Below are 24,809 nucleotides of genomic sequence, written 5' to 3' on the forward strand. Positions count from 1 at the left end.
ATCATGATAAGGGCTCCCCTTAACAGTGGGAGCATTTATAGAGGGTGTGAGCTCCACTCAATTTCTTTCTGCTATAATACTGTACATATCTCACATGTAGAGGTTTTCTCCCCAGAGTTGGCACACATAAATGTCACAATGTACTGCTGCTCAATTTGCGGTTTGAAAACGCAATTAAAAAAAAATTTTTTTTTTAAAGAACAAACATTAATTTTGGTTAAAATTTCTTGGATGCCACCCAAGTCTCTTCCGCAATGTGGCCCATTTGCCAACACTAAATTTTTTTATTTCTCATAGAATTATTGTAAGGAAAAAGGTAACCCAGAACATTGCCTTTGGACCTTTTTTAAAATGTTCCTATACCCACGATTTCATATGAAATGGTTGGCTTGCTTATTTTGTTTTACGCAAAATATATTTAAAATAAAAATAACTACTGCATACGCAATACAAAATTACTTTCATTAGGCATGGAGTTTGAACGCCCATCTTAAATAATTAATGCCTGTAAAAAGTTGTCAATGAACTGGTTCATATTCATTTGTTCAGCTGCTAAATGTAGTTACAGATCCAAAACCTCAAGCCTGCATGTACTAGAAGGGTACAGAGAGCTCAACATTTCTGTGTAACAACCATCAGATACAAATAATATAGCGAGGACAACAGGATTCCACAGAACACCACTCTAGACATATTTTACAGCTCGTAGACTTCTGAATCAGTAGAGTAGAGAATAGTATTTCCCAAAATAAATTTTAATCATGAAAAATCTGTGTTAAATCTGTACATGAAGGGGCATGGGGCATCATCGGAACAGCAGACAAGTGTCTCAAGATGAGTAGGTATGATAAAGACATCAGTCAGTGAACAATGGTAAGTTTTCTGGGGGCGAGGAAAAGCAACAATTTTAGGGCAAACGGATGCTGGGTTGAGACAGGCTTCTGAAGGTGAGATGATGCTCTGAGGAAGATAGACGCATGGTGGAGTAAGACTTCAGAAGGAAAGGACACGACTTGAAGAAAATGGCCACATATTGGGAAAAGGACACGACTTGAGGAAAATGGCCGCCGGCTGCAGTAAAACTTCTGAATATAAGAGAAGCAGCAGAGCAGAAGATGACTTCTGAAAGTAAGGAAAGAGGGGTTGCCTTAAGCGATTAGGGCTTCAGTCTGTGATGATGAGCTCGTCCACACCCCAGTCCTCGTAGCTCCCATCAGGCAGGTACCGTCGGATGATAATTGGGATCTTCCGGGCTCTGAGGGGGAGAAAGTAAAGACTAGAAGTCAGACTCACATACAGTGTTCATCAGGCACACCTTCGATAATGGCTTAAAACACACCCAAGTGCAGCACTGCACAAAGCATCAGGCAACTCGCGCACTCTTTAACTGACACAGACACTGGCTACGGAGAAACAAGAAGGAATCCAGTCCATGAATATCACAGAGGTAAAAAAAATGTAGGAGCATATTAGAATAAAACGTGATAAGAAAGCTTACATTTTTATGCAGGCAAGTTGACAGGCCCATGGAATTGAGAAACATAGAAAACCTGAATAGAATGAAGTTTTAAATACCATTAAACAGGTGAGGGATCTAGGGGTTACATTGAATGCAATGCACCCTCTCTCTATAGGCTGAAACTCCATATAACTGTTGATTCTACAATGAGACAAGACCTGCCTCTCCTTTTTGATTCAGCAACCAGGTTCCGATTAGATCTGTTCCCTTCACAAAGCCACCAATCAACACTTTAGGCATGATTAAACTATAAAGGTTTAGTAGTGAGACAACTGTAGAGCTTCAGTTCTTGGACATTTTCTTCAAACTGCCCCAAGAAAATAGTTTAACCTCCACAGACATACACCAGCCTCACTACACAGAACCAAGCAGGTAGTCTTCTCAGCCACACAGAGCATAAATAAAATCTTCCCACAAATCTCTGCAGATCCACTCATTAAGCACCATTCAGCTATATTCTAGCATCCGACCTCACTCCGTTCAAATCTGCCTAGCAAAACATGATCACTGTTCACAGGCCAACCTGTGCCTCTAAAGTTTCAGTCCTTCAAAATCCTTGGACCTTGCATCCCTTGCGTACACTGTACTCTGAAGCCTCGTCTACTAAGCCTTGAAAACACAGCCAGGTGACTCTCCCAGAGTTTCCTCCTCAACACTCCATGGAAACCCATATCACTCAAACTCACCTAAGGCCCGCTTCTGCAAATAAATGTATTGTGCAAACATGTTCCAAATGCATATTTGCCCTGCCTAAAATTCACTGTTAACGATGCTGTGCTGTGACCTCTCTTTCATGTTACTACCCTTTCTAGACTTTTTCTTATGTACAGCTTTAACTCTCCCTTATGCACATCTTTTAAAAAGGGTTCCTAGTTATAATAAATGCACAATTTTGGCATCTAAAAGTTAGATCGAGCAGCTAGACAGAGCAAATGCAGTGGTAGGGTGCAAAGGAAATTAAAACAGGGTGCAACCTTACACAAAGGCTAGCTTGAAATCAAAATCTTCTTAAAGCACGGGTGTCACAAACAAAAAGTGAAGACCATGGGCACAACTTCGTAGTACAAATACACACTAACGAGGAGGGAGCAGGGTGAATATCGTCCAGGAAGTGACATCACATTCTGTTTGTGTCTGGTGGTACTATAGAAGAAAACATTGCCAGAAGAAGAGGGGTAACAGGGAGTCAATCAAGAACTGAACTAGGCTGGCTAGGGGTAATGTGGGATATAACCTTGCGTAGGCCATTCCAATTATGAAAACCATTTCATTTGATGGTAAAAAGGATGTTATGAACCTAAAGGAAAGTTCAGAGAAACCATAACAATTACTACAGCTAGAAAAACAGTTGGAAATCCCAGCTAGGAGAAGAGACAGGCATGGGCACAGGAAGTGCAATGGCCGCCTTATTACCTCATATTTTAGTGTGTATCGTGAAGCTCCCAGTACTCACAGAATTCATGTGTTTCAGTAATCCAGTACCCATAGGTATTCGGGCTGCAGAGCAATCTTTGAACAAAGGAGTTTGTAGACCTCTCAGGGATAGAAAGGAAAACAGAGGTGGTGTAAGCATGAAAAGAAACTGATCCTTCTTGGGAATAGGACACTTTCCAAAAGGCACTGAAACAGGATGCTGCACTTCAAGCCTGCTATATCAGCAAGCCAGTGGGTTCTCCCTGACGAACAGTCACACTAATTCCCCCATGAACTGTGATCCCGTTTCAGCCAACCTTCGCCCGCAAGATCTTCAAAGGAGGGCCAGGTATAGTCTACCATGATCCCTGGCTGCAAAGGGTCGAGCAATAGCATCAGACGGATGGACTTCCCAAGAGCAGCCAACAAAAGGTGAGCCAACGGTGTCCCCGCTCTTGGAGTGTTTGGACTGGGACTCCATAAGTGCCAATGTGAAAGTCAGGCTGGGTACTGGTAAGAGATACAAACACTACCCTGTTGCCATATCAGTGCTTTATACTGGTTCTCATATGGTGTGTGGCCACCCATAAGTGTTCACTCAACTATCACAAAGCGGTTGATGCAATGTCTACTCTTTAAGGGAGCACTTACTTTTTAGGTTTTGTCTGACCACAGCTACCAGTTCCTCAGGGCACCTTTGACAAACTTGAGCCTGCTGGTAAAGTAGTGCCAGCTTCCACTCACTCACCAACGAATGGGTGCACAGAGGAGTCTGCTGCTCATCAATATGTAAAAGATGGGCAGAGGGTGTTGTTCCTTCAAGCTCAGATTCAGCTGATACGCAAAATGGCTTCTGGATTTAAAATCTGGGGCTGATGGCAATTGGAGCAGTCAACGTGGTGAATACACAACCCCCACCACCCCATCTTAAGGTGTACGGTGCTTCAAGCGGTGGAAATGCACTTTGTTGAGGAGAGCCAGAAACAGCACGAATCAAACAGGACGCAGCATGACTAACTCGTAGGTACTACTGAGTGAGGAAGGAACAGAGACATTCTAGTTACCGCTAGAGTAGTTGATGGAGATGAACCTATAGAGTAGGAATTACAGCAATTTTTTTCTTTGTGCAAGGGGGAGAGGGAGCTAAAGAGTGATTTAATATTAAAAAAAAGAGTCCAAACATTACACCAGACCATTATTATTTCCTATGTTAATAATAGCAGCCAGGGAGCCGTTCAACCAGTCACTAACAGCCTGTCTGTTATTTTGCCTGCCTCAGCTTTGCTAAACACAATGTCAATTAACTGCTCTCATCCCTTATAACCTGCTCCATTCTACTCCAATGGCAGTGTCAAGTTTGAAACCCAGAACAGGCACCTTCCAAGTAGCCCCAGAGCAAGTGCCCTTTTTAGAGACAATTCTCAACTATTGAGCCAATCTCCTCAAACACCCAGTGAGAACAGGGTATGAGACAGACACCGTCTCAGAGTGGACAGCCAATCAGAGGAGATCCATCTACATGAACCTGGAAGAGAGTCATAAGGCAAAGTGAAGGAAGGTGCCCCTTTTTGATATGGTCGACCCCACTTTTGGCCTAGTATTTAATGTGATTTCGACTGGAAGTGCTCTAGGTTCCTGCTAACCAGGTCCCCAATGCCAGATTTCTTTCCCAGAACGGTACAATTGTCTCCCTCAATTGGCAAAACCATTAGAACTCTCTGTAAGTTCCTAGTAAATGGTACCCTTGGTACCTAGGGCCTGAGTTACTAAAGAGGGTTTCTAAGGGTTGAAGCACAAATTGTACCAACCTAAGGGACAGACTGCCATTGCAGGCTGCGTGTTTTGGTGCAGACAAAAGTGAAAACACAAAATGACATCCCTGTGAGCAATGCTCCCTAACTCTGCATGCAACATTTGTAAGTCACCCCTACAGCAGGCCTGACTGCCCTAAGGCACGGTGCTTAATATTACATGTGCTAGCCAGTTCCATTACTATCAGTGCAAGTGACCAGGGAAGCCATTTTATGACATGTGCTGGACACTGGTAAAAAGAAATTAACTAGCGACATAACATTACTGAAAACAGGGATGTTTGGTATCAAACATCTCATATTAATAAAACCACACTGACTCCTGTGATGGATGTATTAATACATGCACCCAGAGGGCAACTTAGACGTGCTCCCTGAAAACCTACCAGCCTCTGGTGTGTTGGCAGCCTGGTTTCTGGCAGTCTCCCTCCAGAGACAAGTGTCTTACTTCCAAGGGTGAGAGCCTTCACTCACAGGTGGTCAGAAAAAAGCCATAGGATGACCTGCTGATTAGCCTTCCTTGGCAGGAAAGCTCCTAAAGATGCTGCCTTTGAAATGCGAATCTGGCTCCCCTCACAGGAAAGGAAGTCGACCCCCTTCGAACAGAACCCTTTGGCACCTGGTCAGGTGGGAAATTAGTTAGTATGTAGGCCTGCCCACCCCCAGGCTAGTACCACCCTTAAGGTGGCCTAACATGATGTGGGTACGAATTTTCAGAAGTGTCCATCTTGGTGACGGCAAACTTAGGAACTCTGGGACAGGGTTAAGCCCACTTCCTACAGGAAGTCGTCATATAAGGGGCACAGCAACCCAGAGGAGTCTGTAGGCCATTGGCTACTAACCTACTTTTCCCTAATGCCCAGTGGCAGCTGGTGACATTTTAAAGTTGTAGGTGTACAATTTGCAGTGGCGGGGGTTCTCCCCCGCAATTTGTTTTCCAATGATAATAAAAAGATTTAAACCTAAAAAAAAGAGTGGGCAAATGGTGCGTTTCAAGCATATTTGAGAAAGCAGGAAGGTTAATAAAGCAATTGTGGCAGTGCAGGCATTACATTAATAAGCTAGGCCACCGCATTGACACCAGCAAGAACATCCAACCTCTAAGGCACCTTCATGGTTTCTTTCTCTGCCAGCCTGAGAGCGCTCACTATCATTCTCTTTCAGTGACACACCGGGCTCTACGTGGGATGAAAAAACATGGGCGGGGGGGGGGGCTCTCTCTCATAGGGGCGTGGCCGCTGTAATTAAGGGTGGGGCTTAAAACACTCAAGTTAAAAATTTGTGCTTAGCACTGTGTGTGCCCCACTGGTATTTTGCTGCTTCTCATTCATCCAGATATCTAACACAAGTAACATTACACGTACAGAAAGCCACGACTATTGATTGGGTTTGTCAATGGTTGTAAATGGCATAAGATAAATAAGCAACAACTATGACTTTGTAGTATATATAATATTGAAAATGCTTCAGTTCTTGTCGGTGAGGCTATGGCCCAAAGCTAGAGCTGCCTACTTTCAAGCTGAGAAAGCAGGTTCGAGCCTCATGTGGGCTCAACGTCCTGTGATTCAAAACATGAATATGTCCAAAAGCTTAACTCTGCAATAGTACAACCAGTCACTGCCTTTGATGTAACTTCAAAAGAGACTTGTTTTTCAGTTTTACATAGCGCAAACTTGGAGCGCTTTACATTAGCACCAGTTAGCAGGACATATTATATGTCCTAGTAACCGGTGTTCATGTAAAGCGCTATATAAAACTGAAAAACAAGTCTCTTGAAGTTACATCAAAGGCAGTGAGGGGTTTTAAAGCGCTCAAAGTTTACGCTATATAAAACTGAAAAACGAGTCTCTCTACTTACTAGTTGTCAGTCTCAGTTGTCTGTCTGAATCCTGTTGAGGTTTCGCATCGGCTCAGGGAAGGGGCCTCCACGATGGTGAGGTCAGGCCGGGAGCTCTCCTCTCGAGTCTATCTCTCCACGCTCCCGGTTGTGTAATGGCATATACCAACGCACAAAGAGGGGAGGGGGAGACAGTGAGAGAGGCTGAGAGCTAGGGCAGATTGACCAATCACTGCATGCATTCACAATACGCAGTGCAGTGATTGAAGAATATGCTCTCTGGACATGCTAAGTCACAGGTTCTGCGTTCTCTGCCTAGAGACGCAAAAGCAGCCAATCCAGGCTAAACAGCGCTTGGATTGGCCAGGTCAGGACAACTCGCCGCGCATCAGGAGACCGGGGGACTGCGGCTTAGACTCCCCCTAGCTTCTTCATTCTAGAGGTAAGAGTGCTGAAAACTGTGCATGTCTGGCAGGCCAGGGAAAGGCACTGACCAACAGGAGCGGCCGGTCCATTGGGGCGGAGGGGCCACACCTCTCCACCTTTCGCCCCTCATGAACAGTGTCTGTCAGGCTGCAGAAAGGTCAGCATGGCAGAAACTGTTCACTTTCATTTCAAGCAGCCAGGAGACAAACATGCATATTTAGCTCCGGCTCCTTGCTGCCTGAGCTGAACTTTGCTGGGCTGAGGAAGTCACAGCTCCTGTGGGCCCAACGTACTCAGCTTAGCAAAGTCCATGAGGCACTCCCCTCAGTGATGAGGGATAGCGTCACTGATTACCTCACACCTGGGCGCTTCAGTTTTAAGCCCTGAAGCGCCCAGGATCGAATGTCAATCAGTGACACTGCATCACAGAGTAGGGTGGGGTCAGCAGTCTCACTGACCCCATCCTACTCTGTGATGACGTTGAGACTGCTGCCTTCCCTCATTGTCTGTCCTTAGGACAGCCAATGAGGGAAGGCAGCAGTCCCAAGCCTCCTGAAACCTCAGAGGAAGAGCTGGTTGCAGGTAAGTGTTTGTTTTTCTTTTAAACTGTTTGGTGCGTGAATGTATGCATATATGTATGTATGTTTGGTGAAGAGTGCTGTGAATGGATGTTTGTGTGCGTGTGTGTGTGTGTGTATGAATGAATGTTTGGTGAAGAGCATTGTGAATAGGTGCGTTTGTGTGCGTGTGTGTGAATATATTGCTTTACGTGTTATGTGTAACTGTGCGTGAGAGTGTCTCGTCGGCCCCACCCTCCCTCCAAAACTTACCGGCTGGCACTGCCGACCAACCCGACATGCGCAGTTGTTGACTGCACTCACTGATTGCTCCTAACCCTACCCCACTAAGCCCAGGCAGAGTAATTGTGTGTGTAATCACACACACACACACGTGATGTGATGATTGACGGAAAGAAACCGTCCCATGGCTGAGACTGCTGAAAGTTGTGGGCGGGCTGAGTGAAGTGTAAGTAAACACTACACTTATCAAAGTTATTAACTATATATATATATATATATATATATATATATATATATATATATATATATATATATATATATATATATATATATATATATATATATATATATATATATATATATATATATATATATATATATATATATATATATATATAGCTGTAGAGGGCAGGCAATTTTTTTTTGTTGAAGCACACAACTTCTGCCCAATCAACACTTGTACTCCTGGCTATTGACATATGGGTGGAGGGAAGGGCACTTTCTAGTGATGATCACATAATTAACTTTTGACAGCTGCGCTGTCATCCCAGACCATAACAAGCATTTGCAATGCAATAGGTCTCGCATTTGCGAGAGTTTGAGCTATTGGCATTGTAAATGACAATGTCTTTTATTCATGTATATTTAAAATCTGCAAGTGTGTGTAAATACGCAGTTGGTATTTATAGTCCTTGCTTACTAGAAGCAAGGCTGGCAGTAAAAGAGGCGCAGTTACTGCCAGCTTTGCTTTTTGTAAGCAACAACTATACTACAAAGTGCGTGTTTACGCACCGAGTGCAGGTTTTCAAAACACATAGATAAAAGGCATTGTCATTTACAATGCCAGTAGCTCAAACGCTCGCAAATGCGAGACCTATTGCATTGCAATGCTTGTGGAGCTCTGAGATGGAGGCGGCAGCAGCAATAGGAAGGCAGGGACCATGATGCCAGGTCGTGCGTTTCAAAAGCAGGAGGTAGGAGGAGGTAGCTCCAGTCAAAACAGACCTCGGTCTTTGAATGCACAGAAAATGTGACAAGATAAGAGCAAGATTTATAGCCCTTTTTACAAAAGAGCTCTGAAAATCACAAGCATTGTTCTCAACTGCTCCAGCTTAAAGAAAGAAATGATGCTCACAAGCTCTGAGCAACAACACATGTAACAGGGGTAGTACTTGAAAATGGGTCGAGCTTTTAAAGGTCATATCCTGAATACGGCATGTCTCGCAGACAACGCAAGCACTGCCTAGGCGAGACCTATAAAATAATCTACTCCCCCTGCACATTAAGCAAAGAAATACTCACCCTACATCGGCCTGCCCACCTTGCTGTTTTAACACTGGGATTAGGCATGAATTGTTATCACGAAAAAGTTAGATAATTATACACTTTATAGTATAGTAGAGGAAGGAAACAAGGGGGAATGGCACTTATAAAGTGCAGTGCACACCAAACAGCATCTTGGCACCTTCAGGTATAGGTACAGGGGTTATGAAATATGACCATGTGCACATAGTTTTATTGCCATCTTGACACACAAAGCAATGTTGCACCCATCTCTCAGCATCACTGTCCATATTCGGCCACCAATACTCAGACCCTAATCTTTTTGTTTGTTCCTGTGAATTCCAGATAACCCTCGTGGGCCAATCTGAGAGGTTTGTCTTTGACATTTGATGAAGGTACCAGTCTATCATTTCTCATAATGATGGTTCATACAAGTGTTAATTCATCATAAACGTTCCAATATGGTCTAATTTCTCAAAAACTGTACTTTTCAAAACTGAAGAACCACTGATATTTCCCACTTATACGTTAGTGAACTAACTATAAAACTTGTGACCCCATAATGCACTGCTTATTACTGCCCCTAACTGTAATGCAATTACCATAACCTTTGTTTTAGACCGCTCATTGGCTAAAGCTGTGTGTAAGCCAGATCTAAAAAACAACAAAAAACAGATGCTCTTATTTACTGCACAGGGGGAACCCAGGCCCCAGAGACCTCACCTGTTAATGGTGCCGCAATAACAGCAATAGGAGAAAGGTCACAGTATCAGATTAACAATCTGAAAGCCCTTAGGACTGGAAACAGAACTGGAACCACAGAGAAGGGGATACAAAGTGAGTGCTGGGAGGAAAGCATGGCCCCCCCTCAGGCCCCGGCACGGTGGTGAGGCTCGTGTCAGTCTTCATGCGGGCAGGTAACAGCCAGAGGTGATAAGAGGGAGGGCTGGGGTGTGACTGTCTCACCTGTGCCAGGGGTGCCCAGGTGTCGGCGGTGCCCAGCGGCCCCCGCACAGGTCACACTTATAATGGCAAGAGTTATCAGTGTCAGGAGTGTTGTGTTAATGCAGGCCCCATCAGGACAGGCAGGGCTCTGTGGCCCGGGAGGGGGGTAGTTCTGCGCGGTGGCAATGTGAGAGACATGATGGGGTACGGGATTTCCCTCTAGAGAGGAAGGAGGTCCAGGGGAGACCTTAAAAAGAGACCGCCAGGAGCAAAGGTAGAGAAACCGGGGGGACACAGAGAGAACAGAGGAGAGGAAGGCGGGGAGGGGGAAGAGCGGTGAGAGGAGGTGAGAGCGGATAACTGGGGAGAAAGAGGATAGGACAGAGGTAAGGGACAGAGAGAAGAAGAGAACGGAAAACAGAGAAAATAGATAAAGGGGAGAAAGAAAACAGTGAGAGGGAAAGTACAGTGAAAAGAGTGAGGCAGGGTAAAGGAGGAGAAATGGGGAAATCGAGAGAGAAGAGATGCCGAGGCAGAGGGAAGGGGGAAAAAGATGTGAAACAGGGGGAGAGGGAGAGACAAATGGAAGAGAGTCTGCAACAGAAAAGACAGGGAAAAAAGAGAAAGGTGGAGCTATGGAGGCGTGGCACACCAGGAGGGATATAAGTTTATGTATTCAATAAAAAGCGAGTGAGGGAAGGGGCGAGTGAAACAAGGAAGAGAAGAACGTGAGAGGTGGGGGACAAAGGGACAGTGGAAAAAAAAGGCAGAGGAAACAGGAATAGGATAGCCCAAATGCATGCAAGTCGCTTTTGGAACTCTTAGAAGCTCCCTAATTGCGAATACTTCCACGTAAATATACTGAATACACACTGGAGGTTGGTGTAGATCAGAAACTTCACTTCGACAGAGGGCGTGGAGGTTTGCAACGTCAGGTGTAAGAAGCTACAAGTTAGTAAGGAAGTATTTAAAAATCTATCTAAGACATTTAAAAAGTGCCCTTAAACACCCAGAAAGAATTAGTACCGAAGTAGGCGCCCAAGGCTAACTCCTGCATCGGTCGGTATATCTAACATAACATGTGTTTGTCGTTCCTCCCGCATCCCTCCAACTGTTAGCTTCCCTAGCAGCTTTGGACAACAAGCCACCTAGTCAAAGCTAGAGGTGACGAAATGCTGTTTAGTGTAAATGAATCCCAGCTTCCAAGCTTGCCCGATTACTGTGATTCTGAGCAAATATTTGTGTCTCTCTGCGCCACCTGTCCCTCAACCGCCAAAATCCATGAGAGCTAGCCGCTAGAGGTGGCTCAATTCACAGTGGGCACTACTAAGTATTGATTAGAAACTCCGCGCACTTTGTGCTCCTGAGTGTCGTGCTACGCTCCATAAAGCGATTCAAGGGGTAGTAGGCACTATATAAATGAATTTACAAAAAAACACTTTCAGTCGCGGTGTGACCAGCGCGTATTGTGGACTGTTTCAGTCCTCTCAGCTCACTGAAAAAGGCAGAGGTAACAGGATAACCAGAAAGCAAGGCTGGATATTTAGGGAAGACGGAAGGAGAGCGATTGGAGGGACAGTAGTCTCAGAGGGTAGAGAGATACAACAAAGAAAAAGTGAAAGTGCCCCATGCGCGCGTTACTGCTGATGCCGTGCAGGGTCCATGGGAGCTTCCGATATGATCTGGAGCAGACGGGGGGAGGGAGGCAAAGTGAAAGCGCGCCATGCACGTGCTGTGTTGAAATGCCAGCCTTACGCGGGGACCGCAGATGTACATGCGTACGGAGTGCACATCTCCTGTCCGTACCCGTGCACATCTCCAATCTCCCTTCCGCCCAAAAAGCAACGACAATAGATCTAACCAAGGCGAGCCGCGCATGCGCTGCGTCGCTAGGCGAGACCTAAATAGGCAACAAACTACTTAGTAGACAGCATTAATAATTAGGATACAACTAGAGGTCAGGCAGAAAGGGCTACCTTCAAAGCTGAACATCCTAGGCATAGGTGTCCTATTAAGGAAAAAGCCCTTGACTCAACTAACACCTTTTTTTTTTAACGAGCAGAGGAAGTTCCCTTCTGATCTACTTTAGGTACAGTGCGTTTTCACAGGTTGATATCTCCTTCCCACACTTACTTCAGCTCCTTCATGGCGATGAGCAGTGGGTCCGTCTCTCCTTCCAATTCCACCATCACAGGAGCGCACATCCTATGGCAAAATGGACAGAGATAATAATTAAAGGAAAACGTTTAAGCAATATGTATACCTTTAGGCGCATACTCAAAGCCGCATTGTGCCTCCAAGACCAGATCAAGGAGGAATTCATGTTTTATCATACTATCCGCAGTCAATTTCCATAACACTAGGATAATTTCAGGAGCCCAGATTACGACAAGAAAATAAGACATATGAAATGTGTTTGATATGAATGGACAGTTGGAGATAATTAACTAACTATATTTTGTTTAGCCTAAATTTCCTAAAAAATAAAAGGCAAAAAACCTGGCATGATCTTGCCCTGGCTTAATTACTGCAATGATGTCTTCCCATCTTTGACACTGAAGCTGCAGAACATGGTGGTTCATCTTCCAAACGCCCTACACAAGTACAATCTTCAATGGCTGCCACTATAGCAGCTTCATGCTGCAGGAAAGTGCAGATCTGTCCCATCTTCCATTGCTGGTAACATAAAACACATGTGTTCCCCAGAGATCGATCTCCCTCGCTTCAAGGAGCACTCTGTTGAGATAGAGTTTACAGGGTCTATGACACCAAAATTTGCAATGCCCTGCAGCTTCAACTTTGTCGAATCGCTCATTACTTACTCTTCTGCAGAGCTCTGAAAAAAATATATTTTGCTAGCGGCATATTTGTTGCCAGTTTCATTTTGCATTCACATTTTCCTGTTTTTCATGCCATTTCAGTGAGTTGTGATCAGTAAGCACATAAATAAAGAGGAGCAGAGGTCCCTTCATGTAGCATGGATAGTATAGTTAGGCATAGATCTCAGACCATTAAGCGTACAAGGGCTGAGAGGACTTTTTTTTTTACTACAATACAAGTGTCGCTCAGACATATAACAGGTACAGCATTAGCAGTCACAATGCACAAGAAAACATACAACACATGCAGTGCATCTGCTTACACACAAACACACATACAGACTGAAAATCGCACAAAAGCAGCACATGATTTATCAGGAAGGAATAGGAGAACTCAATCCTGCAGCACAGCAAAGGAGAAAATAGTGTTGTGGGCAACAGTAGTCGCAAGGCTGAACTATGACCTGAACTGGGCACATTGCAGATTATGTGCCACAAAACAAATAAAGTTTTTTTACTTCCATCCTCTCCCTTCCGTATGCTGAACAGTTCCATAACCAGCAAAACCACCCAGCCAAAGTATGAACGTCACACAGAGTAAATAAAGCCCCTCTCAAGAGCCCTATAGTTGCATCCACTATAGGTTCGGGACACCTAACCAATCGAAAGCCAATATCTCAAATTATAGAAGCACTTCTGCTAATGGAAACATGTGGCGTTACTTTGCATTTAACAGGATCAGATCCCATGGCTTGCCCCACTATGCTCTGTGGCATTATACATTTGTAAACAGCAATAAAAGCACTCATTGCAAAAAGCCAAATTATGTGAATCTTTGTTTAACTCCATCTCTGGATGTTCAACCACTAGTTTGCCCCCAAACCCAACAGAAGGCGGGTGCGAGTGGAATAAACAGACAACAAGACTTTTCCTGAATACCCAGAGCAGGTGTATATCTGTTTCAGTGCAGATATACTACCTTCACTGAACAACCTGCAAAGCACAAGTACTCATGACGTAAATACATTCAATATGGGCAGCAAGAAGCAAAAAACTTAAGCAAACTGTAGGAGACCCGTGTCCAGCAAAAATGCTTACGCGATCTGAAGGGCGCGTGTTCCCAGAACCCGGGCACGCTCGTACTTGGTCATGTAGTTGGTGGTGATTCGCTTTTGGTTGGCTTGCTGCCCTTCTCCGGAGGGTAAGATTTCCACTCGCTCATGGTCTTCCTGGGTACAGGAAAGAAGGAAGATATTGGCATTTTGAGCCACATGGAAAGACTACCCACATGTCATGGACATCTTTTATTTCTTCACACAGTGGAAGCAGAAGCTGCTGAGGGGAGACAGACATAACGAAGAGTAAAGCATGGTGTATAGACAAGTGAGTAGGGCAGCAGCGGAGAGGAGCGGCTCCAGAAATGGGAAAACAAGAGAGCACAAGACCTGCAGAGCAGACCAACACACAAAAGGCGGACTCAAAATTACAAAGGAGAGATGGGCATGAAGGAGGTGGGGTAACATCGGACAAAGGTCAACCGCATGGAGAAAAGGGGAGGGGGTGTCAAGAAGAGCCAGGGAGAGTTTGAGGGAGGAGGTGGGGTTAAGACACAGTGAGAGAGTTCAGAAGCTTCACAGAGTGAAGCAGTGGGCAGGGAAAAGAAACTGCAGAATAGGACAAGGGCAGAAAACTGAACAAGAAGACAGAAAAATACTGTTAAGGGGAGACGGCTGAACACAGAGGGGAAAGAAGGAAGGCCAGGAAATGCTGTAACATGGATTTACCGATTAACAAGCGAGTGAAAAAGTCCACTACTAGGCCGAGCAAGGTTAAGGAGGGGAAAGCAAAACAGTAGAGAAGTAGAAGACTAGACAGCAATGAGAGGACAAGCGTGTGGTGCAGAAGCATCGCAGGAAAAAATGACAACAGCAAATAGGTTAGGAGGCAGAAGGGGGACTGTAAAACAAGCAGAAACTAGAGAAGCAATTTTAGCAATACATTAAACCACTGAAGCAAACATTCTACTGAATCTAACGAAAGGCAGTTTAAGTTATCTGCATACATTTTCACCACAAAGAATGTTTGTTTCAAAGCTATTTGCAGCATTAATATCACATTTTCCAAACAGTGACTGGCTTATTTGGAAGTTCTAGTGGCTAAAAGAGAAATGAAAACTTGAACGAAACGGTATTATGTTGAGTGCTTCTGACCTGTTGCCCATTTTCTATCCATGTGTGATCTATAGTGCAAGTATAATGATTTCAGTGTGTTCCAAAGTCTGATACATCCAACAACATACCTCCTCTGCATTGTCCAAGTCATCGAGCCCTTCATCCTCCTCAACATCATCAAAATCATCTCCATCGAAGCTGCAAGAGAAGGAAAATCATTTGACCATACGAGTCAGGGCGGAATTTAATGAGGAACCAAGAATGACAAAATGCCTAGCCCTCGAAGGTACCCCTCCCTCCATCCTATGATCCTGCCCATTATTGCATCTTCTCTCTATACTTTGCCGTTATTCCTCATCCCCCATATTGGTACCTTAATCCTTATTTATGCCTTCATACCGGCCCCCTCTCACAGAAGCAATAACTTTCCAGCAATATACTTGCCACTTCCATTCTCCACAGTAACAGAACACACACACATACCGGTCCTCTTCATTTATAGCGTGTCAAAGTGTTGAGCTCTGGCATAAAAACAAGTCCATCAAGGACTGGCAAAGTTAATAGGTCTGGCATGGGCTGCTGACCCTTTGAGTTGCCAATGCTTAGTTTGTGCATGGCTTTTGTATAAAGGCAAGCGATATATGAAAGCAAGCAGTGTCAAAAAGGCAAAATATACACATATTTTGATATAAAAGCACTTTTTGCACCATATAAAAAAAGAAACAGTCTGGTTATCATTACATTAGTACATGATTTGCACGTGGCTTCACTGCAATGTCATGAAGTACACCAGCACCACGCGTATAAAGTTTAGCAAACCTAAACGCTGAAGCATACTGTAGCAAGTCCCCAAGCATGCTTCCAGAAGGCCTTTATATCGGGTACTGAAAACCCTCGCTAATCACTCCGGTCTTCCAAAGGAACAGGGCCCTACTAAGGGCAGTCTGATGTTTGCCAAGGCATCAAGAGAGCCCAGAACTGCCTACTGTGCATCTTCAACTGCCGAGAGGAGGTTGGCAGCAAGAAGAACTGCCACTCCATGGCCATGAGTGCTGGGATATAGCGTTCTGTCAAGTAGATGCACCCCAAAAAAAACCAAAAACATATGAATATATATATATATATATATATATATATATATATATATATATATATATATATATATATATATATATATATATATATATATATATATATATATATATATATATATATATATATATATATATATATATATATAAATTGTAAAAAAAATAAACAAACAAAAAATTGCACACGTGTAAACCACTAGGGTATTTTGCACGGCACGGTCTACAACGAATCACAGACACGGTTACGATGGGAAAGCAGCTCCTCCAGGAGTGGAGAAGGAATGTTACATAACAATGTCTAGTAAGGATGCTAAAGAATGTTACATACAATTTCCACCCCTCTTTCTGCAAAACGCGTGCCATACGCCACTGGCCATGAAGCAGTCAAAATTCCTGTTGGAAGTTTGCAACACCGCAAACCTAATGACTCCAGTACCAGCTTCACAGACGTGCAAACTGATTAATGCACCAGGGCCTACATTTTACAATTGATGTATCGGAAAGGCATCCAACTATAAGACATCAGCACGTAGGACACTATATCCTTGAATAATATTCTCATTAAATCTTCAGAAGCCATTTAAACATAAGCAAAGAACTAAAAAAACAAAGCACAACTTTCAATTAACAAGACACAACCCGTCTCTGGCTAACGAAGGAGATACCATTTTCACCGGATAACATAGGATAATTTATTCTCTTCACGTGTGCATGCTGGACCCCAGTGTCAACCCAAACCTATTAAGTATATATTAAAGACTAAAAAGAAGAATGAAAAAAGTTCAAGACATGCGAGCGTTGCAACAGACAACAGTATCTTTTTCAGCTTGGTGCTAATAAACAAAAACTGACACTCGACCCTGACATGTTCGATTGCCTTATTAAGTGGTGAAGAATGCATTTTTGTGCTTTGCCTGGCATGAACTTTTCATGAGACTATAAAAACGGGTCGTAAATGGAGGTTCCAGTAGAGAAAGAGTAATTGGTATGACTGCCAAGCCATAGTACTCCTTGCAGCACCCCTTCACTGCCCCACAATCCTTCACTTGAGTACTGTCATAAGTGGTATGCAAGGATGATCCTTGTGCACTGCAAATATATCTTTCCTACAATCTGGTACTTAAATGTGTTCACCACAAGAGCCAGAATATCGCACTTTGATTTGCTTTTTCTCGAAGCCACTGCCCAATTTGGCAGTACTTTAAACCCAGAGGGTCAGAGCATTGCTTGTAAACATCACATAACGTTAAACCATGGTTGGGTGTAGCAAATTATGCACAAAAACTGAATTAAGATGGCAAGAGAGACACAACATGTACCATGCTGCGGACTAGCTGCAATAGATTGTCTCTGGGGAAAAGGCCTTGGAAAGTACCACAATGCTTTGAGAAAGACTGAAAACACACAGCATGAAATTCATGGTCCGCCCCAAGAAAGTGGGAGAGTACAGATCTATGTGAAGCTAAGAGAATCTTGAAAAAGATCCCTACTTTAGATAACGGGTAGGTACAATTAAATACGTTATACAGTTAAACAGTACAAGGAAAAAAATAAATCATTGTTAAGTCAAATTAAAGATTTTTTTAAGGAATGGATAATGGAAAATATTACAAACCTTATACCCACACAAGTAGGACACCATTTAGTTTTAAGAATGTTACGCAGGAAAAAGACACAGTACATGATAGACAAACAGACACCAGTAAAGAAGGTAGGTCCAATTCAAACGCAGGGGAAACTGGGAAGATGTGGGGGCTGGAGACCAGTCCAGCTTGGACTATCCCCTCTGTATCCTCTCTGTACATGCACACTTACACCAACAGAATAACGCTGTTAGCTCCAAATTGCGAGTATTACATTTTTTGATCCTCATCTGCCTTTGTTTGGCAGGAATCTGATGTTGCTGAGCTTCCAAAACAAAAAATCATTCCTGTGCTTAAGTTAGCAGCTCGAATTTAAGTTTTCACCATAATAAATACATTCTTGCAGAATCCTCTCTACACAAGTATCTTCTTCTAACGGGTTTGCCTGTAACCTTAAGTTGCCCATTCCAACTAAAGTAGAGAATGGGAGGGCAAGTACTTAAAGTCAGCATTAAAGACTAATACAGAAAATATAAAACGAATGCTAATCTCAATACAAATTCTAAGTCAATGAGGAAGAGAGTACTCGTCTCAAGAATGGCGATACCCCCCTCCCCGGCCCCATACATTTGAACACACCACCACAGGTAGGGTGGATCCTTAGCAGCACATGAGCTGCAGTTCAATCAATCAATCAACAACATTTATATAGCGCACTACTCACCCGGAGGGTCTCAAGGCGCTTGGGGGAGGGGAGGTCTGCTACTGCTCGAACAGCCAGGTCTTGAGCTGCTTCCTGAAGGCGAGGTGGTCTTGGGTCAGGCGGAGGTGAGTCGGGAGGGAGTTCCAGGTCTTGGCGGCCAGGAAGGAGAAGGATCTTCCTCCTGTGGTGGCTCTTCGGATGCGGGGGACGGCGGCGAGGGCGAGGCTGGTCGATCGAAGCTGGCGAGTGGGAGTGTAGAAGTTGAGGCGGCTGTTGAGGTATCTTGGGCCTTGGTTGAGCAGGGCTTTGTGTGCGTGGGCGAGGAGACGGAAGGTGATTCTCTTGTTGACCGGGAGCCAGTACAGGTCTCTCAGGTGTCCGGAGATGTGGCTGTGTTGGGGGATGTCGAGGATGAGTCTTGCTGAGGCGTTCTGGATCCGTTGGAGTCTCTTCTGGAGCTTGGCGGTGGTTCCGGCGTAGAGGGCGTTGCCGTAGTCCAGTCGGCTGGTGACGAGGGCTTGGGTGACCGTCTTCCTGGTCTCGGTGGGGATCCACCGGAAGATCTTACGTAGCATGCGTAGGATGTTGAAGCAAGACGAGGAGACGGAGTTGACTTGTCTGGTCATGGAGAGGGAGGAGTCCAGGATGAATCCCAGGTTGCGTGCGTGGTCTGTTGGTTTGGGCGCGCAGCCCAGGGCGGGGGGCCACCAGGAGTCGTCCCAGGCGGAGGGCGAGGAGCCCAGGATGAGAACTTCCGTCTTGTCTGAGTTCAGTTTCAGGCGGCTGTTCATCATCCACTCGGCTACGTCTTTCATCCCTTCGTGTAGGTTGGTTCTGGCGGTGGCGGGGTCGGTGGTGAGGGAGAGGATCAGCTGGGTGTCGTCGGCGTAGGAGATGATGTTGAGGTTGTGTTGTCGTGCGATGGCCGCCAGGGGGCTCATGTAGACATTGAAGAGGGTGGGGCTGAGCGATGAGCCTTGAGGAACGCCGCAGATGATTTCGGTGGCTTCTGATCTGAACGGGGGTAGGCGGACTCTCTGTGTCCTTCCGGCGAGGAAGGAGATGATCCATTCTAGTGCCTTCTCCTGGATTCCGATGTTGCTGAGGCGCTGCACTAGGGTGCGGTGGCAGACGGTGTCGAATGCCGCGGAGAGGTCCAGGAGGATGAGGGCCGGTGTTTCCCCGTTGTCCAGTAGGGCTCGGATGTCGTCCGTGGCTGCGATGAGGGCGGTCTCGGTGCTGTGGTTGGCCCGGAAGCCAGACTGCGAGAGGTCGAGGGATCCGTTCGTCTCGAGAAAGGCGGCCAGCTGCTTGTTGACGGTCTTCTCGATTACTTTGGCCGGAAACGGGAGGAGCGAGATGGGGCGGTAGTTTTTGAGTTCGGTGGGGTCCGCTGATGGTTTCTTCAGTAGAGCGCTGAGTTCAGCGTGCTTCCAGCTCTCTGGGGAGGTGGCGGTGTCAAAGAGGTGTTGATGATGTCCCGTAGATGGGGTGTGATGACAGAGTCAGCTTTGTTGAAGACGTGGTGAGGGCAGGGGTCGGTTGGAGATCCGGAGTGGATGGAGTTCATCATGCGGATGGTGTCTGCGGTGCTGATCGGGGTCCAGGCGCAGACGGTGGTGGTGGGGGGTGTTGGTGCGGTCGTGGGGAGCGTCGGTTGAGTGCTGAAGCGGTTGTGTATGTCTGCGATCTTGTTGTGGAAGTAGGAGGCGAGGGAGTTGCAGAGGTCTTGAGATGGGGTGATGTCGTTGTTTCCGGCGTTGGGGTTGGAGAGCTCTTTGACGATGTTGAAGAGTTCCTTGCTGTTGTGTGCGTTGTTGTCCAGTCGTGCCTTGAATGCAGTTTTCTTGGTGGCGTGGATCAGATGGTGGTGTTTTCGGGTGGCGAGCTTGAGGGTGGTCATGTTGTCTGGTGTCGGGTCTTTGCGCCATGCTCTCGAGGGCACGGCAGTTCTTCTTGGAGCTCTTTAGTTCGTCGGTGAACCAGGATGCTTTTTTGCTGCCGGGTCTGCTGGGAGGGGTCCTCAGTGGGGCGAGGTCGTCTGCGCAGTTGCTGATCCACTTCGTGAGGTTGTTGGCGGCCTGGCTGGGGTTCGCTGAGCTGGTGGGTGGGTGCTGGCTCAGGGATACGGTGAGCTGGTCGGCTGTGATCTTGTTCCAGCTTCTGCGTGCAACCTGTTGCTGGTGGTGGTGGATCGTGGTTCTTCTGAAGCTGAAGCGGACGCAACTGTGGTCCGTCCAGTGGAGTCCGGTGGCGTGGCTGAAGACGATGTCCTTGCTGGATGAGAAGACGGCGTCAAGTGTGTGTCCGGCGTGGTGGGTGGGGGTTGTCACCAGCTGCTTGAGCCCGAGGTTGGCGAGGTTGTCCAGCAGGGTGGCGGTGTTGCGGTCGTTGTTGTTCTCCAAGTGGAAGTTGAGGTCCCCGAGGAGGATGTAGTCAGCAGAGGGGAGGGCGTGCGGGCTGATGAAGTCGGCGATGTCTTCGCTGAATTGTGTTCGAGGTCCCGGGGGTCTGTAGATGAGGGTGCCTCTGAGGGTGGTCTTGGGGTCGTTGTGGATCTGAAGTGCAGGTGGTCGGCGGGTGTGAGGGTGTCGTCGCTGTTGGTCGTGATGCGGATGGTGTTCTTGTGGATGATGGCGATGCCTCCTCCCGTCTGGTTGGCGCGGTCCCTCCGGGTGATCTTGTATCCGTCCGGGATGGCGATGGCGATGTCGGGTGCTGAGGAGGCGTTCATCCAGGTTTCCGTGAGGAAGGCAACGTCTGGAGATGTAGTGTCGAGGAGGTTCCAGAGTTCGATGGTGTGTCTGTGGACGGAGCGGGTGTTGAGCAGGATGCACTTCAGGTGGTTGCTGCTGGTGTTCGGCTTGTTGGGTGGTGGTGTGGTGCAGGTCCAGTTGCAGGTAAACTTGCACGAGTGGCAGCTGAAGGGTCCGTGGGTGCGTCTTGGGGTGGCTCGGTAGCATCCCGGGGATCGGCCGGTGTTGAGTGCGTTGAGTTCGGTGGCGTCGTAGGTCCGGCGGGTGGGCTGGTGTCTGCGGGGGCCAGGGGTCCTGGCACTGGGCGCGGTCCAGGCGCGGACGGGCGCAGACGGGCTTACCTTTGGCGCACCTTCGGCGCTCATTCGGCGCTCCTGCTGCGCGCGTCCGCTGCGCGGTCGCTCAGGGGGCGTCATAAGTAAGGAACCGGGAGGGCGGGTCAGCTGGGTGGCGGGAGCAGGGCGGCCAATGGGCAGGAGGGGGGCGGAGTCGCCGGGGGCTGTGGCGGGAAGGAGGTCCGCGGGCGGCTCAGCGGCGGCTGCGTCGTCCGGCTGAGGAGAACAGCACACAGGTAGGGGGAGGGCAGCAGAAGGGGGAAAGGAAAGCACAGAGGGAAAAAAACGAGGCAGCAGTTGGGGGAAAGGGATACACAGAGGGAAAAAAACGAAGGCAGCAGATGGGGGGAAAGGAATACGCAGAAGGAAAAAAAAACGAAGGCAGCAGATGGGGAAAGGGATACACAGAAGAAAAAAAACGAAGGCAGCAGATGGGGAGAGGGATACACAGAGGGAAAAAACGAAGGCAGCAGATGGGGGAGGAGGGATTAGCACAGGGGCACAGGAGGCAAAACGAAGGCAGCAGAGCAGAGCACCGGCAGTCAGCGGGCAGGAGCAGCGGTGTGTGGGGGGCGACCTCGCCTGAAGCAGGCTCAGCGGTCGCTCCCTATCCCTACACGCGGTCCCCTTAAGTAAGGAACCGGGAGGGCGGGTCAGCTGGGTGGCGGGAGCGGGGCGGCCAATGGGCAGGAGGGGGGCGGAGTCGCCGGGGTCTGTGGCGGGAAGGAGGTCCGCGGGCGGCTCAGCGGCGGCTAGGTCGTCCGGCTGAGGAGAACAGCACACAGGTAGGGGGAGGGCAGCAGAAGGGGGAAAGGAAAGCACAGAGGGAAAAACGAGGCAGCAGTTGGGGGAAAGGGATACACAGAGGGAAAAAAACGAAGGCAGCAGATGGGGGGAAAGGAATACCCAGAAGGAGAAAAAAACGAAGGCAGCAGATGGGGAAAGGGATACACAGAGGGAAAAAACGAAGGCAGCAGATGGGGGAGGAGGGATTAGCACAGGGGCACAGGAGGCAAAACGAAGGCAGCAGAGCAGAGCACCGGCAGTCAGCGGGCAGGAGCAGCGGTGTGTGGGGGCGACCTCGCCTGAAGCAGGTTCAGTTGATTGGTGAAACAGGCAGGCAAGCCCCTAGTCCAGGTAGAACAACCACAATCCAAATAATCCTCAATACATCGTATAGACGGTACACAAAGCTGAGACAAGACACATGGGGCAAATTTATGCAACAGTATAAGGCCACTTGTAATTTTAAGGTTGAGCCTGGGCAGCACATGCGTTGCTCTGCAAGGCATGATGTAATAGAGTATGGCCTTGAAGCCCCGCTGAGTATCCGCCATGTGTCATTGGCCTGTGTCATTGTCCTTCGTAAATGCTGGCTTCCGATTTATCAATAGGCTTGTTAGTCCCTCCTTAGTACCGCCTTGTCTTCATTTGTAACTTCCCATGAGGACTGGCCCTTTTACTTCTGTTGTTACACTGTATGTCTGTGAACACTACTTTCTTTAATGAGTTTCATCTACTGCAGGCACGACATGCTTTCCTGAAACATTCAGCGCGCCATGTACACTTTCACTTCCAAGCAGCCCGGGACAATGGCGGCCGCTTCTTTGAAATGAAATAGGTCTTGCATTTACAAGAGTTTGTGCTATTGGCATTGTAAATGGCAATGCTTTTTAGGTCTCGACTGAGCCAATGTGCTTGCGCATTGCTCCGGCTAGATTATAGTAAGCGAAAAAGAAAAGTCTACCAAAACGGCTGCGGATCGCATACAGTTCATGTGATCTATGCGCGTGCACAGAGCCAGCCACATAACACACCACCATTTGTTTGTGTCTCAGCATCAGACTTCAAAGGCTGCCGCTCCCCCGTGTGCACATCGCGCACCACCATTTGTCTGTGCCTCGGCATCACACTTCAAAGGCTGCCGCTCTTTCTCGCGCTCGCACCCACGCTCTTTCGGTTACTCCTTGCTCTCTTTATCTCCATTCCTCCCCTGTAGTTCTCTCTCATTCTCGGCCTCATCCACTCTCCCCGTAACATCCCTCTCGCTAACCTACTTTCCCTTTCAATGCTGAATATTGACGCCTTCCCTTGAAACCGATCTTTCATGTTTTGTATGATGTTGAAAACGCTCTGCACATCTACCATTCGGCGCTTCCTGGCAATGGGTCAATGTGCAACTTATACAGTACTTGTGTGTTCGTTCAGTCATTTAAAACCAACTATCGTAGTAATATTGTACTACGCTTGAAACGCACAACAGTGTCGCTTCCAGACACAATAAGTCTAGGAACAAATTGTGCCCCAATAACAGGGCTGGGGCTCAATTGCGCACTAGGCTAACAAGGGAAACAAAATAAGCTAAGGAATACAGGGGTATTTTTTCTTTACTTGAAACAGGATTTAAAGTATATTTTGAACAATATCCAGGCTTTCACGTCAGGATTAACTCCAAATAATGTTTCCCATATCAACGGAGGAAACAGGCAAAAAGCCATCAGATATTATTAGGACTCCCAGAAATACAAGCCTTTGTTGATCACAACCAGTAAATATCTTGGCTCAACACTTCTAACTCGGCAGGCACCAGATGCAGCTCATGTCTGCAAAATGTTTCTGAGCAAACGGACGGAGGGGGTCATAAAACACCCACCCCCACTCCAGTTCAAAAGCAAACCCAAGGAATTCTTCTGGTTTTATTTTTCGTTTTCCCATTCAACTAGGATCCAAAAATAGAAAAAAAGGCACTTGTGTAATTTTTTAGGTGCATGTTTTTTGGGTGTGCGCACCTTCAAAATGACATGCAGGTCGCGCAAGTTTTTTTTTTTTAAATTTTTTTTTAAAGCCATGCTGCACAGTATTGGTGACTGCGCACTCACACATTGCTCACTCACAGTAATGTAGTCCACACACACTGCCCCCTCACACACACTGCCCCCTCACACACTGTGCACTCACACTACTTTTGGCCAGACACACTGCACCCTCACACACCTAGCACACTCATTACACTGTGCCCTCACACACTGCCCCCTCACACATTGCGCACTCACACTACTTTAGGCCATACACGTTGCTCCCTCACACACTGCCCCTCACACACTGCCCCCTCACACAGACCATTCACACACTGCACCCTCACAGTGACCCCTCACACTAATTTTGGCCACACACACTGCACCCTCACACACCTAGCACACTCATTACACTGTGCCCTCACACACTGCCCCCTCACACATTGCGCACACACTACTTTTGGCCACACACACTGCACCCTCACACACCTAGCACACTCATTACACTGTGCCCTCACACA

The 24,809-nt window shown here is 46.9% G+C and overlaps 1 protein-coding gene across 1 annotated transcript in view; it reads right to left on the reverse strand.

Moving 5' to 3' along the window:
• Positions 1-734: 734 nt before the first annotated feature.
• The window catches only part of POLR2F (RNA polymerase II, I and III subunit F), a 108,909-nt gene continuing 84,834 nt past the window's right edge, over positions 735-24,809 (reverse strand). The window contains exons 2-5 of the mRNA XM_078683818.1: positions 15,154-15,223; positions 13,953-14,083; positions 12,169-12,240; positions 735-1,255 (exon numbers count right to left, since the gene is read on the reverse strand). Coding sequence (XP_078539944.1) covers positions 1,165-1,255; positions 12,169-12,240; positions 13,953-14,083; positions 15,154-15,223 — 364 coding nt within the window. The 3' untranslated portion in view covers positions 735-1,164. The remainder of the gene's footprint in view (positions 1,256-12,168; positions 12,241-13,952; positions 14,084-15,153; positions 15,224-24,809) is intronic.

This window comes from Lissotriton helveticus, chromosome 1_1 (genome assembly GCF_964261635.1).
Source record: "Lissotriton helveticus chromosome 1_1, aLisHel1.1, whole genome shotgun sequence".
NCBI lineage: Eukaryota > Metazoa > Chordata > Amphibia > Caudata > Salamandridae > Lissotriton > Lissotriton helveticus.